Genomic DNA, 26066 nt, shown 5'->3' with positions numbered 1-26066 from the left:
GTAACAGCTATGATAGTTGTAAATTGTTTACATGATTTTATCATTGAAATGTATGTCACTTGCTTTGAAATAAGGCAGTAGCTTAAAGAAATGATGACTTACCTATCTCTAGCATCTAAAAGCATCCTATATCAAGACTGATAAGCAGTCAATTCTGTCTGTGACCTACCCTGAATACTATAGACTACGTACCATAATGTTTTGCCCTCAACAGGTAAAGAACAAATGTATGTGACAAATGTGAATATACCATTTCCCCTGTTCAAGTGAATAAAATTACACCCACTATATTCTACCTTCCTGCTGACCTGACCTTCAATTTTTAGAGAATTAGGCATGTCTACATGTTGAAATGAGTACAACTCTTTGTGTTATAGGAAGATAAGATCAGAGACTAATTCAGAAGCCTATACTTAATATTTATGAATCATATGGAAATACTTGGAATGGGTACCATTTCCAGTCACAGAACTTATTTTTAAATTAATTTTAAAGACCCCAAGATTAAAGTTTAAAAAACAAAAACAAAACAAAAAGAGAACATGAACAGATATAGCTGTCCATATGCTACTAATTCTAGCAGCCAGAGAGGAATTCCACCAAATGTCATGAGGCAAAGGGCCTTGGTATTTGTTGTTGGCTGTCTTGGAGGAATCCATCAGTCACTCTCCCATTTAATGGGTCTCTGATCTTAACCTATCAAAGCATCTCTTTCCCTAGAGGAAAAGACTAGTAATAAATACTTAAGTATAGTGTGTTATCTAACGTCCTTTATTATCATCCTAGAAAGTCTCAGTAAATATAAACATGAACTACTTATTGGAGTAAGTAGTGCCTGTCAGTGATCACTCTATACTGATTTATTGAATGAGGAATACCTTGAACTTGAACTTCACTTGTTGCTCTCCCATCTTGGAAACGAAACTTAAGACATTGATTAAGCCCCACTGGTAACTAACTTAGTGACTAATTCAAACGGGCCCTGGCAGGGGCTAAAGCATAAGGCTTATGACATTAGTACTCAAGGCATCCTAAAGCCTTTATCTGAGCCAACATAACTTACCTAGTTACTTATGCAAACTCCACCCCACAGCCTAGATCTGGAAAAATCAGCAGGGGGTGGGGGGAGGGAGATCAGCACCCATAACATACTGCATGTCACTCCTTCTGCAGCTATTCCTAGCCAGCACGTGGGAAAGATTTTATTTGTCATTGCATTTCACTTTTCCTTGATCCTCTACTTTCTTAATGGCTGCTTGGATAGCCTCTTGGTTGCCCAGGAACTGGTGAGGTCCAACAGCATGCAGGTTCTCATCCAGTTCCAGGAGAATGGGGACTCCAGTAGGACAAGTAATGTTGATAATGTCTTCATCTGAGATAACTTCCAGATGTTTCAGGAGTGCCTGGCTGCTATTTCCATGAGCAGACATCAGAATGGTTTTACTACTTAATACTTCAGGAGCAATCCTTTTGTTCCAATAAGGAAGGAGTCTCTCCAGAACATCCTTTAAGCTCTCGGATCGTGGCAGCTGATCCAAAGGAATGGCACACACTTTGTACCTCCAGTCGTTGTAGATTTCATGGTAGTAAGGATGGGACTCCTTTATGGGTGGTGGGGTCACATTGTAGCTCTTTCTCCACAGCCTCACTTGTTCCTTGCCATGATTCAAAACAATTTGCTCCCTGTTGAGACCGATCAAGGCTCCATAGTGACACTCACTGAGATGCCAGGAGCTTTCCACAGAAACCTGCTCCTGCCCCAGCTCTTCTAGGATCAGCCAGGCTGTGAGGATGGACCGGTTCAGGATGGATGTGAACACAGGACCAAACTCAAAGTTTAGTGCTTTGAGTTGCTGCCCACAGTTCTGAGCTTCTTCCATTCTTTCACTGTTAAGTTTTTGATCCACCCAGCTACAAAAACAGTTCTCTTTATCCCAAGCACCCTCTCCATGTCTTAACATAATCAGTTTGTACTTGGACATACTGATGGCTGAGCTTCTCTAGTGCTTTCCAATGGGCCAGTGTTCAGTGACAGCAATACGTCTGCAAAAAGGCCACCAGCGGCAGGCACTCCTTGGAAGCACTGAGCAGCCAGTGCCTCCCAGGACTCCTCACTGCGGCCGGCGTCAACTCTCTTTTCTAGCCCAGGAGCCAGAAGGGGCAGGTCCTAACAAAAATATTTTCAATATCTTCTAGATGTGAAAAGGAGAAATAGAATCACTGATCCAGGACTTTTAGAATATCCATGGTTAAATTTACTTTGAAGACATCAGTTTTCTATTTCAAAAGCAGCCCCTCATTCTGTGATTTGTAACAAAAATTATTAAAACTAGAAGATGCCTCATATATATGATTTTACATTAAAGATCAAATTTCAGATTTTTGCTTCATAAATTACACAACATGTCATATGGAAAAGGCCAATATTTTGGTTCACTTGTCAATGCTCTCAGTGTTTAATGAAGCAAAGTGTAGCTGTGTTGATATTTTTATTGTGGCACTTGATCATATTTTCATTGGCAGACCCACAGATGGCCATTTTTAATCCAGAAAATATCTGGCTAGATACATTTTAGTTTTGATCTACTTGTTGTTCACATATGTTTGGAAATCTCTGCTGCCTTTGCTTTCTACAATGGAAGCTTTTTTTAAAATTAATTAATTTATTTATTTATTTTTATTTTCCGGTACGCGGGCCTCTCACCGTTGTGGCCTCTTCCATTGTGGAGCACAGGCTCCCGACGCGCAGGCCCAGCAGCCATGGCCCACGGGCCCAACCGCTCCGCGGCACGTGGGATCCTCCCGGACAGGGGCACAAACCTGTGTCCCCTGCATTGGCAGGTGGACTGTCAACCACTGCGCCACCAGGGAAGCCCCAATGGGAGCTTTTATAATGAAATATTTACATTGACTTCCTAGCTTTTTTGAAAGTCCTCCCCAATCTGAGTCTCAACCTACATTTCCAAACTTTATTTTACTGCTCCCTTCGTATGTCCTCTGCTTTAGCTAAATTGAACTGATCATCATTCTATATGAAAATATGTCTTTGTTCCTTCATTCCTGGGCCTCCCTTCACTGGAATTTTCCTGACCTCCAACAACTCACCCTAACCCTTATCTCAAGCATTATTGCCACCTATTAAAGTACCATTTGTCCAAAAGGACTAATCTCCAAAATATATAAACAGCTCATGCAGCTCAGTATTAAAAAAACACAAACAATCCAATCAGAAAATGGGCAGAAGACCTAAATAGACATTTCTGCAAAGAAGACAGCATATGAAAAGCTGCTCAACATCACTAATTATTAGAGAAATGCAAATCAAAACTACAATGAGGTATCACCTCACACCAGTTAGAATGGGCATCATCAGAAAATCTACAAACAACAAATGTTGGAGAGGGTGTGGAGAAAAGGGAACCCTCTTTCACTGTTGGTGGGAATGTAAACTGAGACAGCCACTATGCAGAGCAGTATGGAGGTTCCTTAAAAAACTAAAAATAGAATTACCATATGACCCAGCGATCCCACTCCTGGGCATATACCCAGAGAAAACCATAATTCAAAAAGACACATACACCCCAATATTCATTGTAGCACTATTTACAATAGCCAGGTCATGGAAGCAACCTAAATGCCCACTGACAGACAAATGGATAAAGAAGATGTGGTACATATATACAATGGAATATTACCCAGCCATAAAAAGGAATGAAATTGGGTCATTTGTAGAGATGTGGATGGACCTAGAGACCGTCATACAGAATGAAGTAAGTCAGAAAGAGAAAAACTAATATCATATATTAACACATATATGTGGAATCTAGAAAAATGGTACAGATGAACCAGTTTGCAAGGCAGAAATAGAGACACAGATGTAGAGAACAAACATATGGACACCAAGGGGAGAAATCGGGGCTGGGAGTGGTGGTGGGATGAATTAGGATATTGGGATTGATATATATACACTAATAGTATAAAATAGATAACTAATAAGAACGTGCTGTATAAAAAATAAATTAAAATTTAAAAAATAAAATAAAATAAAGTACCATATGTCTAATCTTTCAACTCCATAAGTGCTGCACTAACTTTTGCAGATTTTTTTCCTTCCTTGAACTCTGGAAGTATTGCCTTATTTCTTAGGACAAATTTCTGTTTACAAACTGTAAGCTTCTTGTTATCTTTCTCCTTTCAGAGTACTTATTCACATACTCTCACTACAACTGTTCAGCAGTATAGTCACCTCCTTTCTTCCTTTTCCTGACCCCTCTACTTTGCATCAATCTTTACAACTCTCCTTTCTCTCTTTTAACTTGAACTTCTTGGCACTCTTAATATTATTCATACCCCCTAGAGCTTATTTCTTTATTTTAAGCCCAAATTTGAATGAATCAATTCATGTTCCCTGTGACTTATTCTGCTCTGTGGAAAAAAAAAAGTAGAAGCCACCGGACGGTCTCCCTGATCCACCTACATGCATCCCATTTTACTAGTAAAGAATTGTTCATGTGCCAGTCTGAAGAAAATCTCCCCACCTGGCTGTAGATCCCATCTACTCCTATAGTCACAAGTACTTTATCCTTCTCTGATAATTCTATCCTTTCTCTCATACATTCAACTTCTTGTCATTGCCCCAGAGATCTTAAACATAGTCACATTTATTTAATTAGTTAAACAAACAAAGAAAAACCCAAATCCAAGCTTTATTCTCCCTTTCCTTCCTCTCCAGTTACAGGCTTATCTCTCTTCTTTCCTTTATAGCTAGAAGGTCAGATAGTGAACTATACCCAAGGTCGCGATTTCTTTTGTTCCAACTCACTGCCCTACTCATGCTAACATTCCTTCAATCATCATGATTCCATGAAGTAATTTTCATGAGTGTGACTAATAATTTCATGTTGATAAAGATAATGGATATGTTTAAAGTACTTATTTCATATCTTTGTAGTATTTGAGCCAATTAACCACTGTCTTAAAACACTTTCCTTCCCTTCATTTCCATGACATGATTTCTCCTAGTTTTCTCGTAACCCTCTGGCTGCTCCTTCCCTGTCTCGTTGGTCGTCTCACCCTCCTTTACCTAGCCATTAGATTTAGAGTTCCTCAAGGTTCAATCCAAAACCTTCTCCTCTCTCATTTAATATTCTCTTCACAGGTAACCTCAACCACACTCAGAGGGGTAATCACCATCAATGCTCATCTCAGCCTCAGATTTCTCACCTGGGCTAGATCTACTACTCTGAGTCTTAGCCAGTCTATTTTCCACACCGTAGCTAGAGAGAGATTTAAAAAATCAGAATCTGAAATTGTCTTTCCAGACCCTCTCCTCCAAATTTTCCACTCCTGATTAAAATTCTTCAATCCTTTCCCTTTGTGATCTTCCCACGCTAGGCTTTCTTCAATCACTCAGGCCTCATTTTGGTTCATAGTGATCACCATGATTTCTCCAATTACTAGTAATTTACACATGCTATTTCTTTTTTCCTAGATGCTCTCCTCTTCTCCCTTTAACTTAAGTACAACTCATCCTTCAAATTTCAACTAAAATAGAACTTTGTCAAGGAAGATTGTCCTGACCTTTCTGACTAGAAGACCCCCTCACTTACATACGGCATATCTCTCCTTCACACCACTTAGAAGAATTGTCAATTTTTCTCTGATAGTGAGATTATTAGATTAATATCTCTCTTCCTTCCCAAGGGCAGTTACATGGTCGTTTTCTCCTTGAAAATAAATCCCCACTATCTAGAACAGAACCTAATAGAAAATAGTAGTTCAATAAATATTCGGTCTGGGCTTCCCTGGTGGCGCAGTGGTTGAGAGTCCGCCTGCCGATGCATGGGACACAGGTTCGTGCCCCAGTCCGGGAAGATCCCACATGTCATGGAGCAGCTGGGCCCGTGAGCCATGGCCGCTGAGCCTGCGTGTCCAGAGCCTGTGCTCCACAACTGGAGAGGCCACAACAGTGAGAGGGCCGTGTACCATAAATAAATAAATAAATAAATAAATAAATAAATAAATAAATAAATATTTGGTCAATGAATAAATGAATACATGATGAATTCCTCTTTCAGTATACGTCACTCATCAAAATATACTATACACCTTGCCCTTAGTAAGGGTTCTACAAGTAGTTACTGTATTGTATTAAGTGATATATATATATCATATATTAAGTGATATATATCATATATATTCAAATATATTTATATATGATATATATATATAATATGTATTTATATACATTTGAATGATTGAATGCTATTTGAAAGAAAACAAAAATAGAGTAGAATCTGTAACTCAGAGCAACACATTGATATTCAATTCAACTCTGTTCATGATTATTTCCATACTGTTTTGTGTGGTATTTGAACAAGAGCCATGGCAATTGGTTTTCTTTTGGATTAAGAAGTTTGCAACAATGTCCTTCAGCTCATTTATTAGAACATCTGATTAAGGTTGGCTGCAGCCGTTTCTGTTTAAATTGAAATGTCACTTTGTTGTCCCTTTTAGACTGACAGGAATTGACTAATCATTTACATTTTACATTATGTTAAACTCCAAGTTCTTTGAATGAAATAGCTAGTACTGTCACACTTTTGGAGTGTGGTTTTGATGAATATATTTGTCCTACTCCCTAGGAAGAAAATGGTTATAAAAGCTCAATATAACATTATTCATTTTCCTGGCTTACCCCACATCTTGTTTTTGAGAGCAGTATGCATAAAAGAGTAACAAAAAAGTTATTTTTTAAGGATGATTCATTTTAGCACATTTTGAAGTAATCATTAGTTTGTGATCTCCTATTAATAGAGGAGATGCAAAAACCACAAGCAATAACCACTAATTACTAATTAAAGTCACTGATGAGAGAAATTTGAAAGAAACACTTTACATTTGCTCTGGAAGAAAATTCAGAAGTATGGCAGGGCTCTGGTTAAGTTTACAAATTTTACCTAGTCCAGGATATCTAATATCCAAATTGTACATTCTATATTAATCACTATTTCTAATTAAAGTTTGAAAATATAATATTGCCTTTTTATTAAACAAAAATGAATGTTGATTTCCACTAATTAAAAAGGAACTTATTATCACAGGATGGGGTTCCAGGAAATTCTAAAATATTTGCCAGGTTGATTCTGTAATAAATATTTTAATACAAACATCAATGAAATTATATTAAACAATTAAAATGAATGATGGCCTAAAAGCACTTTACTTCTTATCTAATTATAAAGTAACAATCTCCTGACTGGTCTTTCTGCCTGCAGTCTGGCTATATCTAAGCTCTACTCCTCCTTGCAAGCAGAATGGTCTTTCTACATGCTAAGCAGATTGTGTCTTTTTCCTTGTTCAAGTTCTTTGATTTCTCCCCTAGCATTCAAAAGTAAGTCCAATGTCTTCAATTAAAAACCCTGGACCTTCATGATCCAGATAGAACCTGTCTCTCATTCCAGCTTTAGTTAAAGCCATTTATAGAAACACACACACACACACACACACACACACACACACACACACAACCTCTCCCTCCAGGCAATGGAACTGCCTATATTTCCCAAATGCTTTATATTGTTCCTTTCTCTGGTCATTCATAGGGTGTTTGTACTACAGGAGAAAGCCTCTCCCTTTCTTCACCTAATTCCTGCTTATTTTTCAAAGCATTTTCCAAATTAAACTGAATATAATACAGTTAAAATATCACCTCCTGCAGGATGCCAACTCCTGATGCTCCAGTTTCTTTTAGGACCCCAGAACACTTTGCAGTAAACCTCAGTCATAAGACTTTCTAACTATTAAGCATCAATTTGCTTGTCTGACTTGTGGCAAAAATATATATATTTTGAGGACTAAATTTTCTTTAATTTAGTATCTACTGGCCCTTGGCATACCAAATTCACTTGCCAAATACTTACCTATCTGGTGTGATGTGCCAGTCCCTTAGGTTGGAGCTACAGACACAGAGATTAAAGACACATGGGCCCCATCCCTGAGGAGTGGATCATGCATAGATAAACAGTAGAGACTCAATATTTAGTTGCTAATTGAATTAATAAACAAAGAAATCTCAATTCTGAAAACTGTCTAAAGAGAAAGCTAAAAACTTTAATTACAAAATGGTGAGAATGACAAATTATTACAATTTATTACAATATATGATTAAATGCATGCACTCTAAATCACTGACTATATTACACAAATTTAAGTTAACTGCATGAACCAAAATTGAAACTCAGCTCCTCTCCTTCTTTGTCTTTTACTCATTCCTATGATAAATGGCATATGGAGTATTTTGTTTATTGGAATCTTTGGTTTCAAGAATCACGCCCACCCAGCCACCTTGTTGATATCTCCTTTCTAATCTGGCAGTGTAAATGTCAAAGACTAAGACGAAAGCATTAGTCTGATTTCTAAGTTGGAAGCTTCATAGAGAATTTTAGCACTGGTGGTAGAAACAGAGATTGGTGTTGGGTGGGGACAGAAATAACTTGATGCTGCCCCGGCTAATTACTGACTCCATAGGCAAATGAAACACTTGTTACTGGCAACTTTCCAAGCCTACCCATAGTAGATATTTGTGACATTTATTAATATGTCCAAAACTATTAATGTTGCATGTCAACACCACTTTTGCCTACTTCAGTACCAACTACCATCTGCTTTGCCCATTTGTCAAGAACAAAGCTTTTGTCCCAGTGTGTGCTGGCAGCTGCTCTGTCAATGGAAGGATTACCACTCAAATACCAGCTTTCTATCAGGATACCCCTAGGTTGAGGATTTGTCTCCAGAACAAAAGGATTGCTACTTCCAGAGTACATCCAAAACAATGTACAACATGCAGTATCAGGGAGAGACAATCTTGTTACTTAAGGTAAACTTGATGGGGAAATTACTGTGGGCATCACCTGACGGTCCACTATGGTCGATTTTTCCATCAGTGACTGGAGAAGGATACATTTGATTCATTTCAGCCCAAAAGCATTCTCTAAAGTGTTATAGATGTGTTTAACATCACTCCTAAGAGAAGGGAGACAGGCAATTTGCTTTATCTGTTTCAAAATAGTATTATTCTTACTGTGCAACTCAGGTAGCTCTACCATTAGGTGGTACATAGATATTTGAATAGGTTTCCTGATATAATTTGAGAGAGATTTTGATGAAACTGGTCAGCAATAACCTCTTTGGTTGGTTAATTTTACAAAAAATGCCTGTGAACATTTGCTTAAAAATGAAATTGTAATAGAAAAAAGACGAATTCACATAAAGTACCTTGTAAAATGTGTTTAACTGGATCTTCGGGGATTCTTTTTCTCTTTGTACATTTTTGGATGACTGGGACAGGATACAGAATATTTTTCTGAGTTATTTTATCCTTTCAGAGCAGAGATACAAAAAATCCTAATCAAAGTTCCTGTATATTGTGTGGCAAGGTGCCCTATGAGGATACAGAAGCAAGTAACTCCACATATTGCATAGATCTTGAAATGAGGGGAACTCTATGCTACCGAAAACTTATTTAAAAAAAAAAATCTGGCATTGTTCCTAGAGCTTATGGCTTTGTGCCACTTAATGAAACACTCATGATAGATGAGCACTCTCCCTGTCATGTCTATAAAGGAATGCTTGATGATTTTATTAACACAGGCAGTGTTGAAACCTCTCTTTGATGAACATTCTAATAAGGATGCCCTCTATGCTAGCAAAAGTTCAGGGAAATAACAAGGAAGAACAAACAGATGAAAGGAAACATCACAACATTGAAACACATGACAGGTATCTGACTTCAGTAATCATGTGCTCTGAAACAGTATGCAATATATAGAATTATGTATAGCAATATATTATATATATAGGTCCAAAGAAAGAGAAATTCTGATTTTCAACTTGCAACTGGCAATGGTACCAAAATGTAGTCCCCCTTAGAAAGCAATATCTTGATTTTGAGAATTTGTGTTATTTAAATCACAATCTGAATTTTTTAAAATTTTAGTATCTTATTGTAGTTGAAAATTTCTTCACTGGAATTAGCAAGTAAAACACAAAATGAGCTAAGAAAAGTTTCACTTGTTCAAAGAGAAACCAATAAGCCAATTCAGGAGTCTGCAGAAATCATGGCGGTCTAGACATGGAAATTTTTGCCTAAAGTCTATTGCTATTTAGATGAAAACTTTAGACTTGGTGGTTAGCTGTTAATAAGGAATATTCTGGAAATGAGGAATTGCAAATGTGCAAATGCCATACCTGTTTGTGTTTGACCTGTCTTTTCATTGCAAAACTATTAATGTTGCATGTCAACACCACTTTTGCCTACTTCAATACCAACTACCATCTGCTTTGCCCATTCCTGCCAATCCCTTACTATCTAGTTTAGAAGTCATACATTCTTCTTTTTTTAACATCTTTATTAGAGTATAATTGCTTTACAATGGTGTGTTAGTTTCGGCTTTATAACAAAGTGAATCAGCTATACATATACATATATCCCCATATCTCCTCCCTCTTGCATCTCCCTCCCACCCTCCCTATCCCACCCCTGTAGGTGGTCACAAAGCACCGAGCTGATCTCCCTGTGCTATGTGGCTGCTTCCCACTAGCTATCTATTTTACATTTGGTAGTGTATATATGTCCATGCCACTCTCTCACTTTGTCCCAGCTTACCCTTCCCCCTCCCTGTGTCCTTAAGTCCATTCTCTATGTCTGCATCTTTATTCCTATCCTGCCCCTTGGTTCTTCAGAATCATTTTTTTTTTTAGATTCCATATATATGTGTTAGCATATGGTATTTGTTTTTCTCTTTCTGACTTACATCATACATTCTTGGAAGCTTCCTTTAAACCCCACAGCTGCCTCTCTGATATACTCCTCTAACTTTATCTTCTTTATATCACCTCTTATACTGTATCTAAATTGCCTGTTTACTTGCTTGCCACAATGAGATTATGACCTCCTAGAGGACAGAACAGTTGTCCTATTTGAAATTATAACCCAGAGTTTAAAACCTAACATAATATTTTTGAATGAATACATTAATGAAGATATAAATGAATATCTGCATTCATTATATAAGCCAATAGTGACTTATAAAATCATATTTAAAATACGTTCTGAAGTAACACATGTATTTCAGGAACTATCATAGAGTTGAAGTGAAACATTTATTTGACTATAAAATACCTGATCATAATGCATTCAGTCTCTCTGGAATACACAAATACACATGTTTGTATGGGTTATATATATATACCTTTTTCTATATCTCCCATATATCCTAACAGGTATTAATATAGATAGATAGATATAGATGATATAGATATATCTTCATCAAAATCTCTGCAATATTAGCATTTATTATACCACAAAACTTATGATATATTTACTCTCTTGGACATGGACATCCAGAAAAATCTTATTTATCTCAGCTCTATAAAAATGAAATATATTGAATAATATTTTATTTTATCCCAAAACAAAACATAAAATTCTTGAAAGATACACATTTTAAGACATAAATTCTTATTTGGTTAAATCCAAATAACTCTTTAAATTCAGCTTTAGCCATAATTAGAAGAATTTAATTGTTGTTTCTTTTCTTTGGAGAGGATTGTTTTGTCAATATAAAAATATTTATATATTATTCATTTCAGACCTTACACTGAATTTCACTGAGAAAGGAAATTCTTTTTTAGCAAAAGTTATGAGCTTAATTATAAAATGTATAATATTTTGAAGACATTACACTGGAGGTACAAGTTTATGATACAATAAAAATTTGATGAATGTATATGATACTAAATGCATTAATTAGATTTGTGTGTTATACCATACATTTGTAAATATATAATTTACAATGTTGCCAATTACATTAGTAAAACCATTCATCTTTGACAAACAATTTGTGTACATTAGCTTCTTTTTTCTTTGTAACTATTACTTTGAAGTACTCTTGGAAAATATTTACTTTACTTTTGGAGACTTGATATAGTATATGTACTAAAATATTTTCAGGGCTTCCCTGGTGGTGCAGCGGTTGAGAGTCCGCCTGCCGATGCAGGGGACACGGGTTCGTGCCCTGGTCCGGGAAGATCCCACATGCCGCGGAGCGGCTGGGCCCGTGAGCCATGGCCTCTGAGCCTGAGCATCCAGAGCCTGTGCTCCCCAACGGGAGAGGCCACAACAGTGAGAGCCCCGCGTACCAAAAAAAAAAAAAAAAAAAATTCCAAATAAATACAGAAGCACAAAACAATAATTTATATGTTCAGTCTTGTTCTGTCATTAAAAATAATATCAATTTCACTATTAATTCAAATTATATATGTAAACAATCATACTATTTCAATTCATGATTTCAATGATTCATCTTATGAAGAAAGTATATTTCCCTCAAGATAATAGGATAAGCCTATAATACCGAGGTTTTCAAAATATTTGAAATCTGATTCAACATTTTGTGAACTTAGAAATACTCTACTATTAGGTTTGTAGCAGAATTTTTCTTTTTGTTGATTATCAAAGATGATATCTTTGTTAGTTATATTACTCTGCATTTATACAAAGGCTGTTTAAAATTTAAGGTAGAGGTAGTAGATACAAAAGTATTTAACAAGGTCGTTTTTCAAATTTGAAGAGTTCCAGCACTTTGCAATGCATCAAAAAGCAATTTGTAATTGACAGTTTTCTTACCTAGAGTGTTTCTCAGTCAAGAGATTGTTCTCCAAAGACAGTCAGCTGGGTAAATGTCAGAAGCTCAAAAAGTAAATTATAGTACAAATAGTGTTGATATTTCTATGAAATGGAAGAAAAGCATATTTATTTTTAAAATATAGAATTTTATTTAAAACAAGTGAAAACCTCCTATTGTGACCTTTACAAGATGCCAAACAGTGACGAATTTGGTCATTACAAATAACCTTTTCCAGAAAGAGCTTTACCATTTGGGACTTTCATTTGGTAATATATGTGAATTAATTTCCTTCCTACAAAATAACTCATGATATTAAACTTTTTATGAGATATATTATCCCTAAGATCACAGTTTTAAACAAATTTTAGAAGGGAAAAAAAGTAAGGGAGCAGCTATACGATAGCCTATCATTTTAACTTGTATGGGGGGAATTATTAAGTCATTTTCTCATTTCTTCCTTCTGTACAGAATGATATTGTACTTTTGTGAGTTTTGTGGGTAATTAAGTCTCACAACATTCTTAAAGAGCTTAGTAGAATTCTATTCAGAAGATTCACTCTAAAGCAGTTTCCAACTTAATAGGTGGGTTTCTCTGCATCGTTAAGTCATTTGTTTGGAATTTGGTATTCCTTTTCACCATATAAAGAATATGATGTATGGTGGTTTAAAGTAGTTTTCCAAGTTAGTCTTCACTATTTTTTTTTTAAACTCTTGGGTACCCAAAGAGAATGTGTGTGTGTGTGTGTGTGTGTGTGTGTGTGTGTGTATTCTAGAATACATAAAATTATATAAAATTATGAAGATAAATTTAAAAGTGGGCAAATATTATTACCCACTCTCAGTAGCTTGCATAATAACATCTCTATTAGAATATGAGTTCCAGTCCCAATCTGGAATTATAAGACCACAAACTGGGCTTCCCTGGTGGCACAGTGGTTGAGAGTCTGCCTGCCGATGCAGGGAACACGGGTTCGTGCCCCGGTCCGGGAATATCCCACATGCCGCGGAGCGGCTGGGCCCGTGAGCCATGGCCACTGAGCCTGCGCATCCAGAGCCTGTGCTCCTCAACAGGAGAGGCCACAACAGTGAGAGGCCCACGTGCAAAAAAAAAAAAAAAAAAAAAAGACTACAAACAGACCCAATGCACCTGATAAAAATGCTCTTTTTCTTCAGTCCCACATCTCTAAGACACTGAAAACCAAGAAGACCATAGGTCTGTTTCAATGATTGGATTTTCTCATTTTACGACAGGATTTCTGAAAGGCAGAGGAAGGGAATGCATAGCAACATATAAGGGATTAAGGTGCACTAAAAGACCAGGTCTCATTCCTAGTTTAAAGTCCTTGTCAAATTAGTCCTGAGTTATTTTCACCTTTCCATCTCTTTCCTCCCAGGAACACTGTCCCTGCCATCTTCTCCACGGTTAGCCAGCCACTGAATTGCAAACTCTATGGACTACTGGGAAAATAGAATACTTTATACCAGGCTGTCTACAAAACCTGATAGGGAATGGTGAGTGTCCCCAGAAATCTAATACATAATAAGGGGAGTGACATTAGCACTTTTCAAAAACTCTTTAAGAATTATTAATAAAAATTATATCAGTATACATTGGAAAGTAGAAGACTAGATTTAGACCTTGCTTCCCAGTTATATATGAAAGGCAATGAACTTCTCTGACCACTGTATCTAAAATGGTAGCCACAGATTCCATCCTCTAATTCTGCTTTGTAACCTTTGTCATTACTGGTATATTTGTTTTCTGCCCCTTGCACTGGAGTAAAAGCTTCACTGATGCAGATATTTTTGTTTTGTGTAAGTTTGTGTGGTATTCCTAGGTGTTAGAACAGTGACTAGCATACAGTAGGTACTAGATATATATTTGTTGAGTGAATGAACAAATAAATGAATACTAATTCAAAGACTTAATTGCTTTGAAATGTGACTCCCTTGACAATACATGCTTATATACATTGCAAATAAGAACAAACTATCTCTTAATGGGAAGACAGTTTTAGACACCTGCTTAATGACTGCTTTGCACATACATTTCTTGTCTGAACTGGTTTCTCCTAATCCAAGTCTCCTTCCACAGCAGTTGTTAGGTTTCCCTCTTTCTCACCAGACCTGACTTCAAAGCCACAATTCAAATAGGCCACCTGTTTTCTCTGCTTCACAAATTAGATATTACATGGTTCGAAGCTGCAAAGGAGCATAACAAAGTGGATGAGAGACAAAAAGGATAAAAATCAGAGCTTGAAAACAGAAAATTAGAAAATGTCCATAATCTACATAAATTGCACTACACTGCAGAAAGTGATTATTTGCTCATGTAGTCTCTTCAGATCCTGAAATGCTGAGAGGATTCTACATACACTTTACCCATGAGTGTGTCCAAGAGGACTGTGAAAGTCACAGAGGTGACAATACAGCCTACTATGAGTGGTAGTGGCCAAGTCATTAAAACTTATTTCCTGGTTCCTTTGTATCAGAGACAAACAGGATACTCATGCCTACAGAAAATATGTCCCCTTATTAGAACACAAAAGATGCATGAAACCATAAAATATTATTAATTTTGCAATGCTATTATTTAACAGAGATGATATGGAAATTAAGCTTTACCTGAAAGAATACTACCTGAAAGTTAATTTGTTTGAGGGAATTAGTCTAATTCCACATAGGGTTTCAGGTGTACTAATGAAACACATATACTAGAAATCAAAGGTAAAAGGGTAATAATGAATCAGAATCAGGAAACTGTGAAAGGAGTTTAAAGGCCAGAAGTTAAACATAACTATCAAATTTGATTCAGTTTAGTTACAATTTCCACAAATGTTAGTTAGGCACCAATTAATACCAATGCAAAAATAAGATGAGGTAATGAACGTGATGAAAACACTAACTTCAATTCCATAAACTTAGTTTTAAGCACCTGAGATATTCCAGGCTCTATTAAGAAGCATTGAGGATCCAAAGACAACTACCCTACTGAAACTTGGCACCTGGCCATCATGCCACTTCTAGCTCTATTAGAATTTATTTTCACTTTCTCTTCATTTATTTTATTTTTACATTTTAAAATTATTTCATAGACATGTAATCAACTACTATGTTTGATATTATTGTACTGGTTAAATATGTCAAAGTCTCATGTACTCTAATGGTTTTGCTTTAACTATGAATACTTACTTCTTGAGTACAAGAATACAATCTAACCTTAAATCAATATACTTCTCAAAAGAATCAGGTGCTTTGTGAGATTTTATATCTAGAACCATACTCTGATTTGAAAACACGTTTCCAGTGAAATGATGGACATATGTAATCTAAAAAATAAAAATTCATAGAGAAGGTAATAAGTGCCTGTGAAAGGCATACACAGGTGTATGCCAAGGTGTTGGACTAAAAATCCAGTACAGTGGGGTTTAGATTGCAGCTTAAAATAATAGTTACTACTCAGTGGGAATCTATTTTATAGCAAGAGGTATTCTAGATGCTTTAGACACTCTGTCTCTAATCTAATCTCGAAAAAAATCCTGGGGATTACATATCATTTTTCTGATTTTATATAAGGTGAATTTAGGCTTGGGGAAAGGGGTTAAGACTTGCTAGAGATCAGGTAAAACTAGAACAGCTGGGGTTTCAATTCTCAAGGGTTTCTCAACACGTCAAAGTCTCTGCTCTTTCCACTAAAGTAGGCTGACTCTCAATCCTTAATTGACTGAACTAATCAAAAATGACACAAAATTACTTAGAACTACACCTTTAAAATGCTCCTTAATGATGCTGAGCCTACCAATCAAGTAGAATCTTACCGTTTAAATGCTCCAGAACACTTTAGTATTTTCGCATTTTTAGAAATAGCTTGTGTTGTAGCATTATTATTTACTTACCTGTTTTGGCTCTTTTACTAAATTGTATTATAGAATACTGACATCAAGTTTAATAATATATTAGGGTAAAAATATGGAAGTCTGTGTAAGTCTTTATACCTTGGCAAACTCAGCATATCAAAAGGATATTTACATACTAGCTTATCACAGCAAAACTCAATACTGATTATATAATCTTAAGAGCCTTCTTTTTTCTAAGCCTCCCTGGATCACAGAGGTGCTCTAGCTCACGCCTCTCCTAAGGACATTATATATATATCTCTTCAAACAGGAAGGGACATTTCTAGTTGGTTTTATCTGTAGACACACAAATCTCCCCCAATATGGACAGTCTTCCTGTGGTTGTGTTACAAGAGTCCCCCTACCCAGTGTCATTTGAGCCTGTAGAAGGAGACTGAGTTTGGTTCAGAAGCAAAGGAAGGCTTTATTCTTTGATCAAAGGATGGAGAGTTTTGGGCTAGTGCTCCAGAGTACAAGATCTCCCTGAAAGGCCCTCAGCTGGGCTGTTTTATAAGGATCTTGGCAGTGGGGAGGGGGGGCGGAGTTCTTGCGAGTCTGGCACAGCTGTGCTGCTGCTGCTTCTGCTCCCAGCACTTACTCCTGATTGCAGTGTCTGACGCAGCACCTCTGCACACGGCCCGCCACCGCCATCTTGAATCACAGTGTGTGCCCAGCACTTGGGAACAGGCCCCGTGGAGCTGAAGTATCCTGTGCAGCCACTTCGCACTGGGAACTCTGGTCTGAAGTGCCGGGTACAAGGCCTCCGCACTTGGCACCCTAAGAGCAAGTGAAACTAGATGAAGTGCAAAGGAAAAGGAAAAAAAAAAGGTTAGACTTTTTTATTTTATTAAAAAATATTTTATTACCCAGATTCTATATTTCCCAGAGCATAATTAATGGGCTTTGCCGGTGACAAAGCCTTCTGTTGTTTGTCCTGTTCCTCATTCTTGAGAGGCACTGAGGGATGCAGTTCTGCTGATTTGAGGCATCGTCATAACCCAGGTTGAGGAGCGGTACTTCCCAGCTGCCTGTAGATGTGTTCGATTGTCCCCAGACCTTAGCCCTGTTTGTCCTGAGCAACAACCATTTGTCTAACGTTTTGGAGACAAAGCGTACCAGACAATTTAAGATGAATGGTGCAAATATTAGAAGAGAATAATGGTCACATGTCAAATTTTTCCTGAAAATGAAGGTATCTAGGTTTTTTGTAGGCAAAAGTGTGCCCTGAAGTTGAGGCTCACTGCCGCGGCCTGAATCTCCTTGGTGATACTTTTGTTGTTTTCCAGAAGAGAAGCTTCAGGTCAGAGAGGGGTTCACAGGAGTAGTCAAGGGGGTCTGTTGCCCCAGGTTGTCTCTCTGGATGTTGCGGCTCAGGAGCCCTCTTCACTTGAGTGTGATGTGCCTACAGAGTGATCCCTGCAATTTCAGGGCACAATTAGGATTACCAAGTGGGGCCCATTCCACTTAGGAGTGAGCTGACCTTCTGGGCTTGCTGATTTTCCAGGTTTTTAGGTTCACCCAGTCTTCTGGCTGGAAGGTATGAAGGGCCAGGTTAGTGGATGCAGGCAGCACCTGGTTACCATATTCAGTGAGAGCTTTCAAGGTTTCTCCTATCTCGAGGGCATACTTGAGTTGTTCCATTTCAAGGGGGTTAAAGTGCCCCTTGTCTTGGGCATGGGGAGTGGATCTATCATACCTGTGTTCAAATGCACGTAACTTACCCCTTGGGGCTAAATTCATGTGGAGCAAGGCAATGGAAGCAACTTAATCCAATTTTCTTGAGTTTCCTGACGTAACTTGACTAAGGCCTATTTCAAGGCCTGATTGGATCTCTCTACTTTCCCTGACAATTGGGGTCTCCAGGCTGAGTGCAAGGTTCATTTCTTGTCCAGGGCACTCATCCCCTTCGTCACTTGAGACACAAATGCTGGATCATTATTACTTTGTAGGGATCCTGGGAGCCCAAACCTGCAGATTATTATCTTTAGTAAAACCTTAGCCACTTCAGCTGCTGTCTTAGTTCTAGCAGGGAATGCTTCTATCCACCTAGAAAACGTGTCTACTAGCACCAAGGGATACCTGAAATTGCCCAGTACTCTCGACAGGACAGGAAATTCAATCTGCCAGTCTTGGCCAGGATATGTCCCTCTGGTCAGAATGGGCCTTATCTAGTGACCTCTGAGGAGTCTGGTGTAGGGGTGGTTAAATCCGACTGATTATACTTTTTATGTCAGGAGTTACCATGACCTCAACTAACCAAGTACATAGGGCTTCCCTCCTGTAGTGAGTTCCTTGATGAGCCTCCCTGATGGCTTGACAAGCTGCAGTTTGGGGAAAGGAATATTGCCCATGTTCAGTAGCCACACATGGCCTCCTAGATCTCTATTGAAGCCCTATTTTCAGGCTTTGTCTAATGCTTCCTTTGTGTAGATTGGAGAAGACCCAAATAAGATTCCTATTTCAGGAAATTTGGAACTAGCACCAAACTCTTAATGGATTCCTCGAAAGACCAAAAGATATAACTGGGGGTCCCCCTTGAATTTGTAACAGCCCGTGCTTGAGACAGTCTCTCCTCAGTTAGAATATCCCACAGGAAGTTAGACGGGACGGCCTCCAGTCCAGAGCAGCTTGGCCACGTTAGTTCCTGATCAACTTGGTTCATTAGCGGGTGGCACAGCTGTCTATGAGGCCAGGGTGTTCTCTTTCCTCCTTCCAGCTGAAAGGGAAGAGTTTTCAGACTTCCTGCCGGGTGACAGCTAAATGCTCGAGGAATTCCTACAGGGTACTCCAAAGGCCGTGGGCAGGGCTGCTTTATTGAGTTCTTGTCAGCAGGGAGGCGGCAGAGTTCTCACAGGTCTGCGCAGTTGTGTTGCTCACAGCACTCCAGATCACAGTGGCAGCACAGTGTCTTTGCACACAGCCTGCAGAGCTAAGGTGTCAGGCACAATGGTTTTGCATTAGGAACTCTGGTCTGAAGTGCTGGGTGTAAGGCCTCTGTACCCTACAAGCAAGTAAAACTAGATGAAGCACAAAGGAAAAAAGAAGGTCAGGCTTTATTACCCAGATCCTATTTTTATTTCCTGGGAATTATTAATGGGCTTTGCTGGTGACTGTCAGCAGAATAAAGTGTCCTCTCCTCCCCCAAATTTGTCTACAGCCTAATAATCCCTGAAACCTATGATTATGTTATGTTACATGCCAAAGTGGAATTAAGATTGCAGGTGGAATTAAGATGCTAATCAACTGACTTTTGAGAGTTAATCCTATATTATCCAGGTGGGTCCAGTGTAATAAGAAGAGGTGTTCAGAGAGATATGTGACTATGGAGAATGTCAGAGTAAATGTGATAAAGGCAGGACCAGCCATTCTCGGCTTTGAAGATAGCAGAAGGGGGGCATGAAAAATGGAATGCAGTTAGACTCTAGAAGCTGGAAAGGCACAAAAATGGATTCTCCCCTAGCGCCTCCAAATAAGAATGTAGCCCTTCCAACACTTTGATTTTAGCATAGTGAGACTCATTGTGGACTTCTGAACTATTAAAAAGGAAGACAATAAAGCTGTGTTGTTTTAAGCCACTACGTTTGTGGTATTTTGTTACAGCAGCTATAGGAAACTAATACCTCTCCCTTGGCTGTTGTTCCTTCTAGGTCAACAGCAATTTTGGTAGATGTCAGAGTATATGGATGTGTCAAATTGAGACTTTCTTTATTCTATGTTTTGGCTAGCTCTTGTCCACTGATAATTCCTTCTTTGGAAGACTAGTGAAGAGACACTTTCCCATAGTGAAGTTCTGGCCTTGTCCTGTAGCCACAGTTCACATGTATGAATCTTGATTATATGCTTTAATAGCCTGTTTCATTCTTCTGTTACTTTTGAACATGCTTTCTTAAAAGAATGAATTACAGAATGAATAAGCATAAAAATAGGCTAAGGTTTATCCTGCTACTCGTACAAGTATGAATTTTTCTTCCCAGGACAAAAGGTTAAGCCTTGTTTTTTCCAATGAATGAAAGGAGTTTCCTGAGCAATTTCCAAATTTGAATTACTTCAATCCTAAATTACTCATGTTTCTAAATTTTAGAGGATGGGTATAAATAAGAACATCAGAGCAAGTTCTTCATCCAAACAACGTTTAGAAGACACAGTAAAAATTTCAATTTCTGCATCTATTATCCCAAATGCAATTGTATTCTCCAAACAAATTATATTTCTAATCTAGATCAGTATTGCTTTTATATTCCAGGAACAGATAGAGTTATATGGGAAGGAAAGGGGAAAATAATGCATAAAAAGGAAAGTTTTAGCCCTGCCAGTATGTTCTTCAGTTTGTGCAATGTCTAGATGAAGCACAAAGGAAAAAAAAAAACTCGTAACTTCTGCCCATCTGAGAAAAATCTACAATCAAGATTTTCTTTTTTCTTTTTCACAAAATGCTTTTATATTTGTAGGAAGCCATGGAATTTGAGACACTACGCTTTCTTGGAAATTCAGAGATGGGCCTCTTTTATCCCATTACCCATTGCCATTTCCATTCTCTTTTCAAGCCAACCTAGCTATGCTTTTATAATATTTTACTTGTTCTTTATGTTGGCTTCTTGCCTCTCCCACTAAGAAAACTATTTGTTTGATAAAGGTGCAACTCCTTCTTTTCTTCCATACTTTGCTTTTTGGAACAGATATATGTGCTTAACATCTTCCCTTGAATTATAAAGAGGAAGATAAGAGATGTGACATCTATGACATCTAAATACAAAAGTGCCTATTGTTTATGCTAATAATCTCAGTTTTACTCCCTCAGGTAGGGTAGTTTTTTACAGGAGGAATTTTTCCTTTAGGAAACCAACATTTAACCCAGGCCTGCAGTGTATTTCTTATTATCCTACCTGATGTATGGCTTATTTCCCCTTTATGACTTTTTAAATTTAGACTTCAAAAGTTTCCTAGGGGTTTATGAATAAAGCATGTAGATAAACCAGAGTGAAAACATGGACCAAACTATCTGCTTTATTAATAACTAGTCAACCTATTGCCCCTTTATGAACTCATAACATTCACTTTTCATTTAACAAACTATTCAATTGTGTAGTTATAACATTTTTTTTTAAATCAGGTATGACAAAATTTGTGAAAAAGTAATAAAGCAGTTTAAGGAGAACAGAGTGTGATGGGGCAGGAGGCAACTCTTGTAGAAAGCAGGCAGAGTAGGTCTCTTTGTTATCTCCTGAACAGAGAAGTAAAGTGTGAATACCTGGGTAATGACTATCCAGACAGAGGAAACATCTTTTGCAGGTTGGTGAGCTAGCAAGGAAAGAGAGAGGTGGGGATAGTGATAACAATGGCTTCAGAGAGAATGGAGGACCTAACTAGTAACACCAAAAAAAACAGAGCTCTTGGGTAATAGCTGGACTGGAGTCAGAACTTCTACTTCCCCAATTTAAACCTTGAGATCTGTACAATCATATGTTCCCTTAGAGCCTAAACAGCTTAAGAACAATTATTAGAAGCTCAGCTTATCTTAATGAGTCATGGGAAGACAGTGACAGAGGAGGTAGCAGTGACAACAGGGCACTAGAGAGCATTGGTCTGCTCATTAGAAATGTGGCCCAGTGGCTAGTAAGCTTGGATCAGCCATTCTTACTTTTGGGGAAGAGTAGTAACTGGAGAAAATAGATACATACACTCCAACCCTTAGTGATCCCATCAGGCAGAAAGCTGTGTGGACATCTCAATAAAAAGTGAGTTTAGGAAGAAAAAATATTTCTTGCTAACACTTATCATTAGCTAGTAGCAATGCAGCTCATTATTTTGAAAGTCATCTAATATATGGGAGATGCCTTGATATAAACCTTCTAAATAACACTTTTTAAACGATTTGCCCATGATACTTATTTTATTATGATGGCTTTGCTTTAGAACTGTCCATAACAAGACTGCTAAAAGGCCATTAATTTTGCAAAGCTAACATAACATTTTACATGATTTCAGACAAAAATATGACTGTTTATTGATTGTTACTGTAATAAGTATTTTTTAATTAATTTTTTATAAATCTTATGAAAATAATCTCAGGCAGATGTAAGATGATAAGCTTTAAAGGAAATCAATACTGGGTTAATTTTTTCTTACCTATTTTTAATTCTCTGTTGAAAATGATTAATTACAATAATATTAACCTCCATATTTCTAACAATAAGAACTCAAACCCATAGATTCCCTAGTCTTTTAACAAAGGTAAGAGATGACATGGTAATATGACCACTCCTCTTCACACAAACTCCAACTTGAATTTTTTTTTTTTTTTTTTTTTTTTTTTCCCGGTACGCGGGCCTCTCACTGCTGTGGCCTCTTCTGTTGCGGAGCACAGGCTCCGGACGCGCAGGCTCAGCGGCCATGGCTCACGGGCCCAGCCGCTCCGCGGCATGTGGGATCTTCGCGGACCGGGGCACGAACCCGTGTCCTCTGCATCGGCAGGCGGACTCTCAACCACTGCGCCACCAGGGAAGCCCTCCAACTTGAAATTTTAATGGATGTTGATTGTTCTGAATAAATTGTGGAGGTAATAGTATGTTTTTTGTTTTTTCTAAATTTGGTCATAGAGAAAAGAAAATACCAATGAATGTATCATAGAAATGACCGAGGAAGTTAATTCTTTTTTTCTCCCCAAATAGTAGTAGGTTTGCTTGCTTGTAGTTATTGAAAAACACTCTTGTTGATAAAACTTCATACCAAATAGATGAATATAGAAAAAATGCTTATAATAGTACCACACTTAAAAATAATCACTGTTAATGATTCTGTATATGTTTTTCCAAATGTATTTTCTGGCATATATGGCTTTTTAGAAAAAATGGAATAATAATGTAAACATTGCTTTGAATACCTTTTTTTCCCACAACACAAAATACTGTGGTCCTATTTCCATGTCAATAAATTTACATCTATGTCATCTTTATAAATTGCTTTATTCCTACAATGGATAGTCCAAATATAGGAACATATATGTCAGATATTGTGGATGTATTCCAAACTGTGAACATTTCATAGTTTACTTAACCATATTATTATAAATAAAATTGTGATGAACAACCGTTTATTTGAGGTCATGATGTGGGTGGAGAAAATTATTATAAGAAAAATTCACTCATAGTTTTTGGTACATATTAAATTTTCCTGCAGAAAATGTGAATTTTCCTTCCACTAAGTATATGACAGTGCTTATTACAAGATTGTTTGTGCTGGAAAATATTAATTTCTTCATCATAAAAGAAGGAATGGCAGCAATTTTTTTTTTACAAAATAATTGGAAATGAAACTAAATATTTCTTAAAAAGTAAATCATTAATTTTTTGATTAAAGAAATAAGATGATTTCTCATTTCATTTTATATATTTTTGGTTGTGAATGAAGCTATATAGCTTCACATTTTTTAACAAAATCTTTAAAAAATTATCTGCTTGTGTCCTATTCTTATTTTATTTATTTATTTAAAAAAATTTATGGGAATATAGTTGATTTACAATTTTGTGTTAGTTTCAGGTGTACAGCAAAGTGAATCAGTTATATGTATACATATAGCTACTCTTTTTTTTTTTAAGCTTCTTTTCCTATATAGGCCATTACAGAGTATTGAGTAGAGTTCCCTGTGCTATACAGCAGGCTCTTATTAGTTATCTATTTTATATATAGTAGTGTGTATATGTCAGTCCCAATCTCCTAATTAATTCCTCCCCACCCCCATTATCCCCTGGTAACCATAAGTGTTTTCTACATCCCCGACTCTACTTCTGTTTTATAAATGAGTTCATTTGTACCTTTTTTTCTTACATTCCACATATAAGTGATATATGATATTTGTCTTTCTGTGTCTGACTTACTTCACTCAGTATGACAATCTCTAGGTCCATCCATGTTGCTGCAAATGGCGTTATGTTGTTCTTTTTTATAGCTGAGTAATTTTCCATTGTATATATATACCACATCTTCTTTATCCATTCCTCTGTTGATAGACATTTAGGTTGATTCCATGTCCTGGCTATTGTAAATAGTGCTGCAATGAACATTGGAGTGCATGTGTCTTTTTGAATTATGGTTTTCTCTGGGTATATGCCTAGGAGTGGGATTGCTGGGTCATATGATAGTTCTATTTTTAGATTTTTAAGGAACCTCCATACTGTTCTCCATAGTGGCTGTATCAATTTACATTCCCACAAACAGTGTAGGAGGGTTCCCTTTTCTCCACATCCTCTCCAGCATTTATTGTTTGTAGATTTTTTTATGATGGCCATTATGACTGGTGTGAGATGATACCTCACTGTAGTTTTGATTTGCATTTCTCTAATAATTAGTGATATTGAACGTTTTCTCATGTGCTTTTTGGCCATCTCCCTTACCTATTTTTAAAAGGGTTTTTTACATTATTTATTTATTAGTACTCTTTATATGTTATTGATATCAGTCTATGTCCATAATATGTAATTTTATGGTTTCTTTTACATTTTTACCACTTAACTGTGTTGACTGTGATGTTTTTTGTGAAGCCATCATTCTGCATCTGAAAAACACAAATCTATAATATTCTCTTCATTATACCTGCTGCTGTTGAGATCATATATTGTTTGTTTGCCATATTTTACTAAGAATGAATCTCATCAAACAAGGATTTCAGTTGTCCTTATGAGCTATCAGATATTATGGAGGAATGATTCAGTCAAATGAGTACTGTAGGCAATCTGTATTTTCTTAGATTACAAATATGTACCCTCAAAAAAATAAAAAGAAACAAAAAAACTAACAGTTCCCAATTTTCTGACTTCTACTATCTGTTAAATTACTGATGTATTTTTTTTATCAGCTAATTAACAAATTTCTCTTATATGTAGTCTACATTCCCTGGAGTCCAGTGTCTGTTCCTATCACTGTCTACCAGTGATCTACTTGGTGAAAAGTTTCTGGGTTTTCTCTCTGTTTTTATCCCACTCAAGCAGACTGACATGTAAGACTGTATTTTATAGTTTTTATATTCTTTTGGTGATATCTCCACCTTTATGATTTGCTCTTGGTTTATATCCTATGCAGTATCCTTCAGTGACTGCCCTTTGTCTTCACTTGGTGAAATCATGCTTTTGTTCCTCTTCTCATCTCTTTTAACAGGATCATCTTAAATGATAGCATATGCTTATGTGGGTTCAACTTCCACCTCTGTGCAGTTGAATCTTGCATCTGTAACCTTGACTTATGTCTTGAGACCTCTTTGGAGGCCTATTTAATAAATGTTCAATAAAATTAATGAGTGAATAAATGAAAAAGGACACAAGTTAGAATTAGAAAACCTTTGATTTGAGGCACTGCTGTAGCATTATTAATTTAACAACTGCTACTTGAGCATTTACTATAAACCCCTAAGGTTTGGGGTTAAGGTGGTAAATTATTAGTACATGAGTTCTAGGAAAAATCACTTCACTGCTTAGTTTATTCAGTTGTA

The 26066-nt window shown here is 37.0% G+C and overlaps 1 protein-coding gene across 2 annotated transcripts; it reads right to left on the bottom strand.

Annotated features, from left to right (window-relative positions):
• Positions 1-1202: 1202 nt before the first annotated feature.
• Positions 1203-1982, bottom strand: LOC309834000 (bisphosphoglycerate mutase-like; the record flags this gene model as incomplete). 2 transcript variants are annotated; one of them, XM_082672596.1, is made up of 2 exons in its annotated part: positions 1238-1381; positions 1650-1982. In XM_082672596.1, the coding sequence occupies 2 exons, from the start codon at positions 1980-1982 to the stop codon at positions 1238-1240; spliced, it is 477 nt and encodes a 158-aa protein (XP_082528722.1). The 2 variants fall into 2 exon arrangements, with proteins under 2 accessions (XP_082528721.1, XP_082528722.1); XM_082672595.1 differs by having other exon boundaries at positions 1203-1982.
• Between the last annotated feature and the right edge of the window lie 24084 nt (positions 1983-26066).

This window comes from Grampus griseus, assembly GCF_964374135.1.
Source record: "Grampus griseus genome assembly, chromosome: 1".
In the NCBI taxonomy this organism is placed as follows: Eukaryota; Metazoa; Chordata; class Mammalia; order Artiodactyla; family Delphinidae; genus Grampus; species Grampus griseus.
This window is presented reverse-complemented; position numbering and strand designations above follow the sequence as displayed.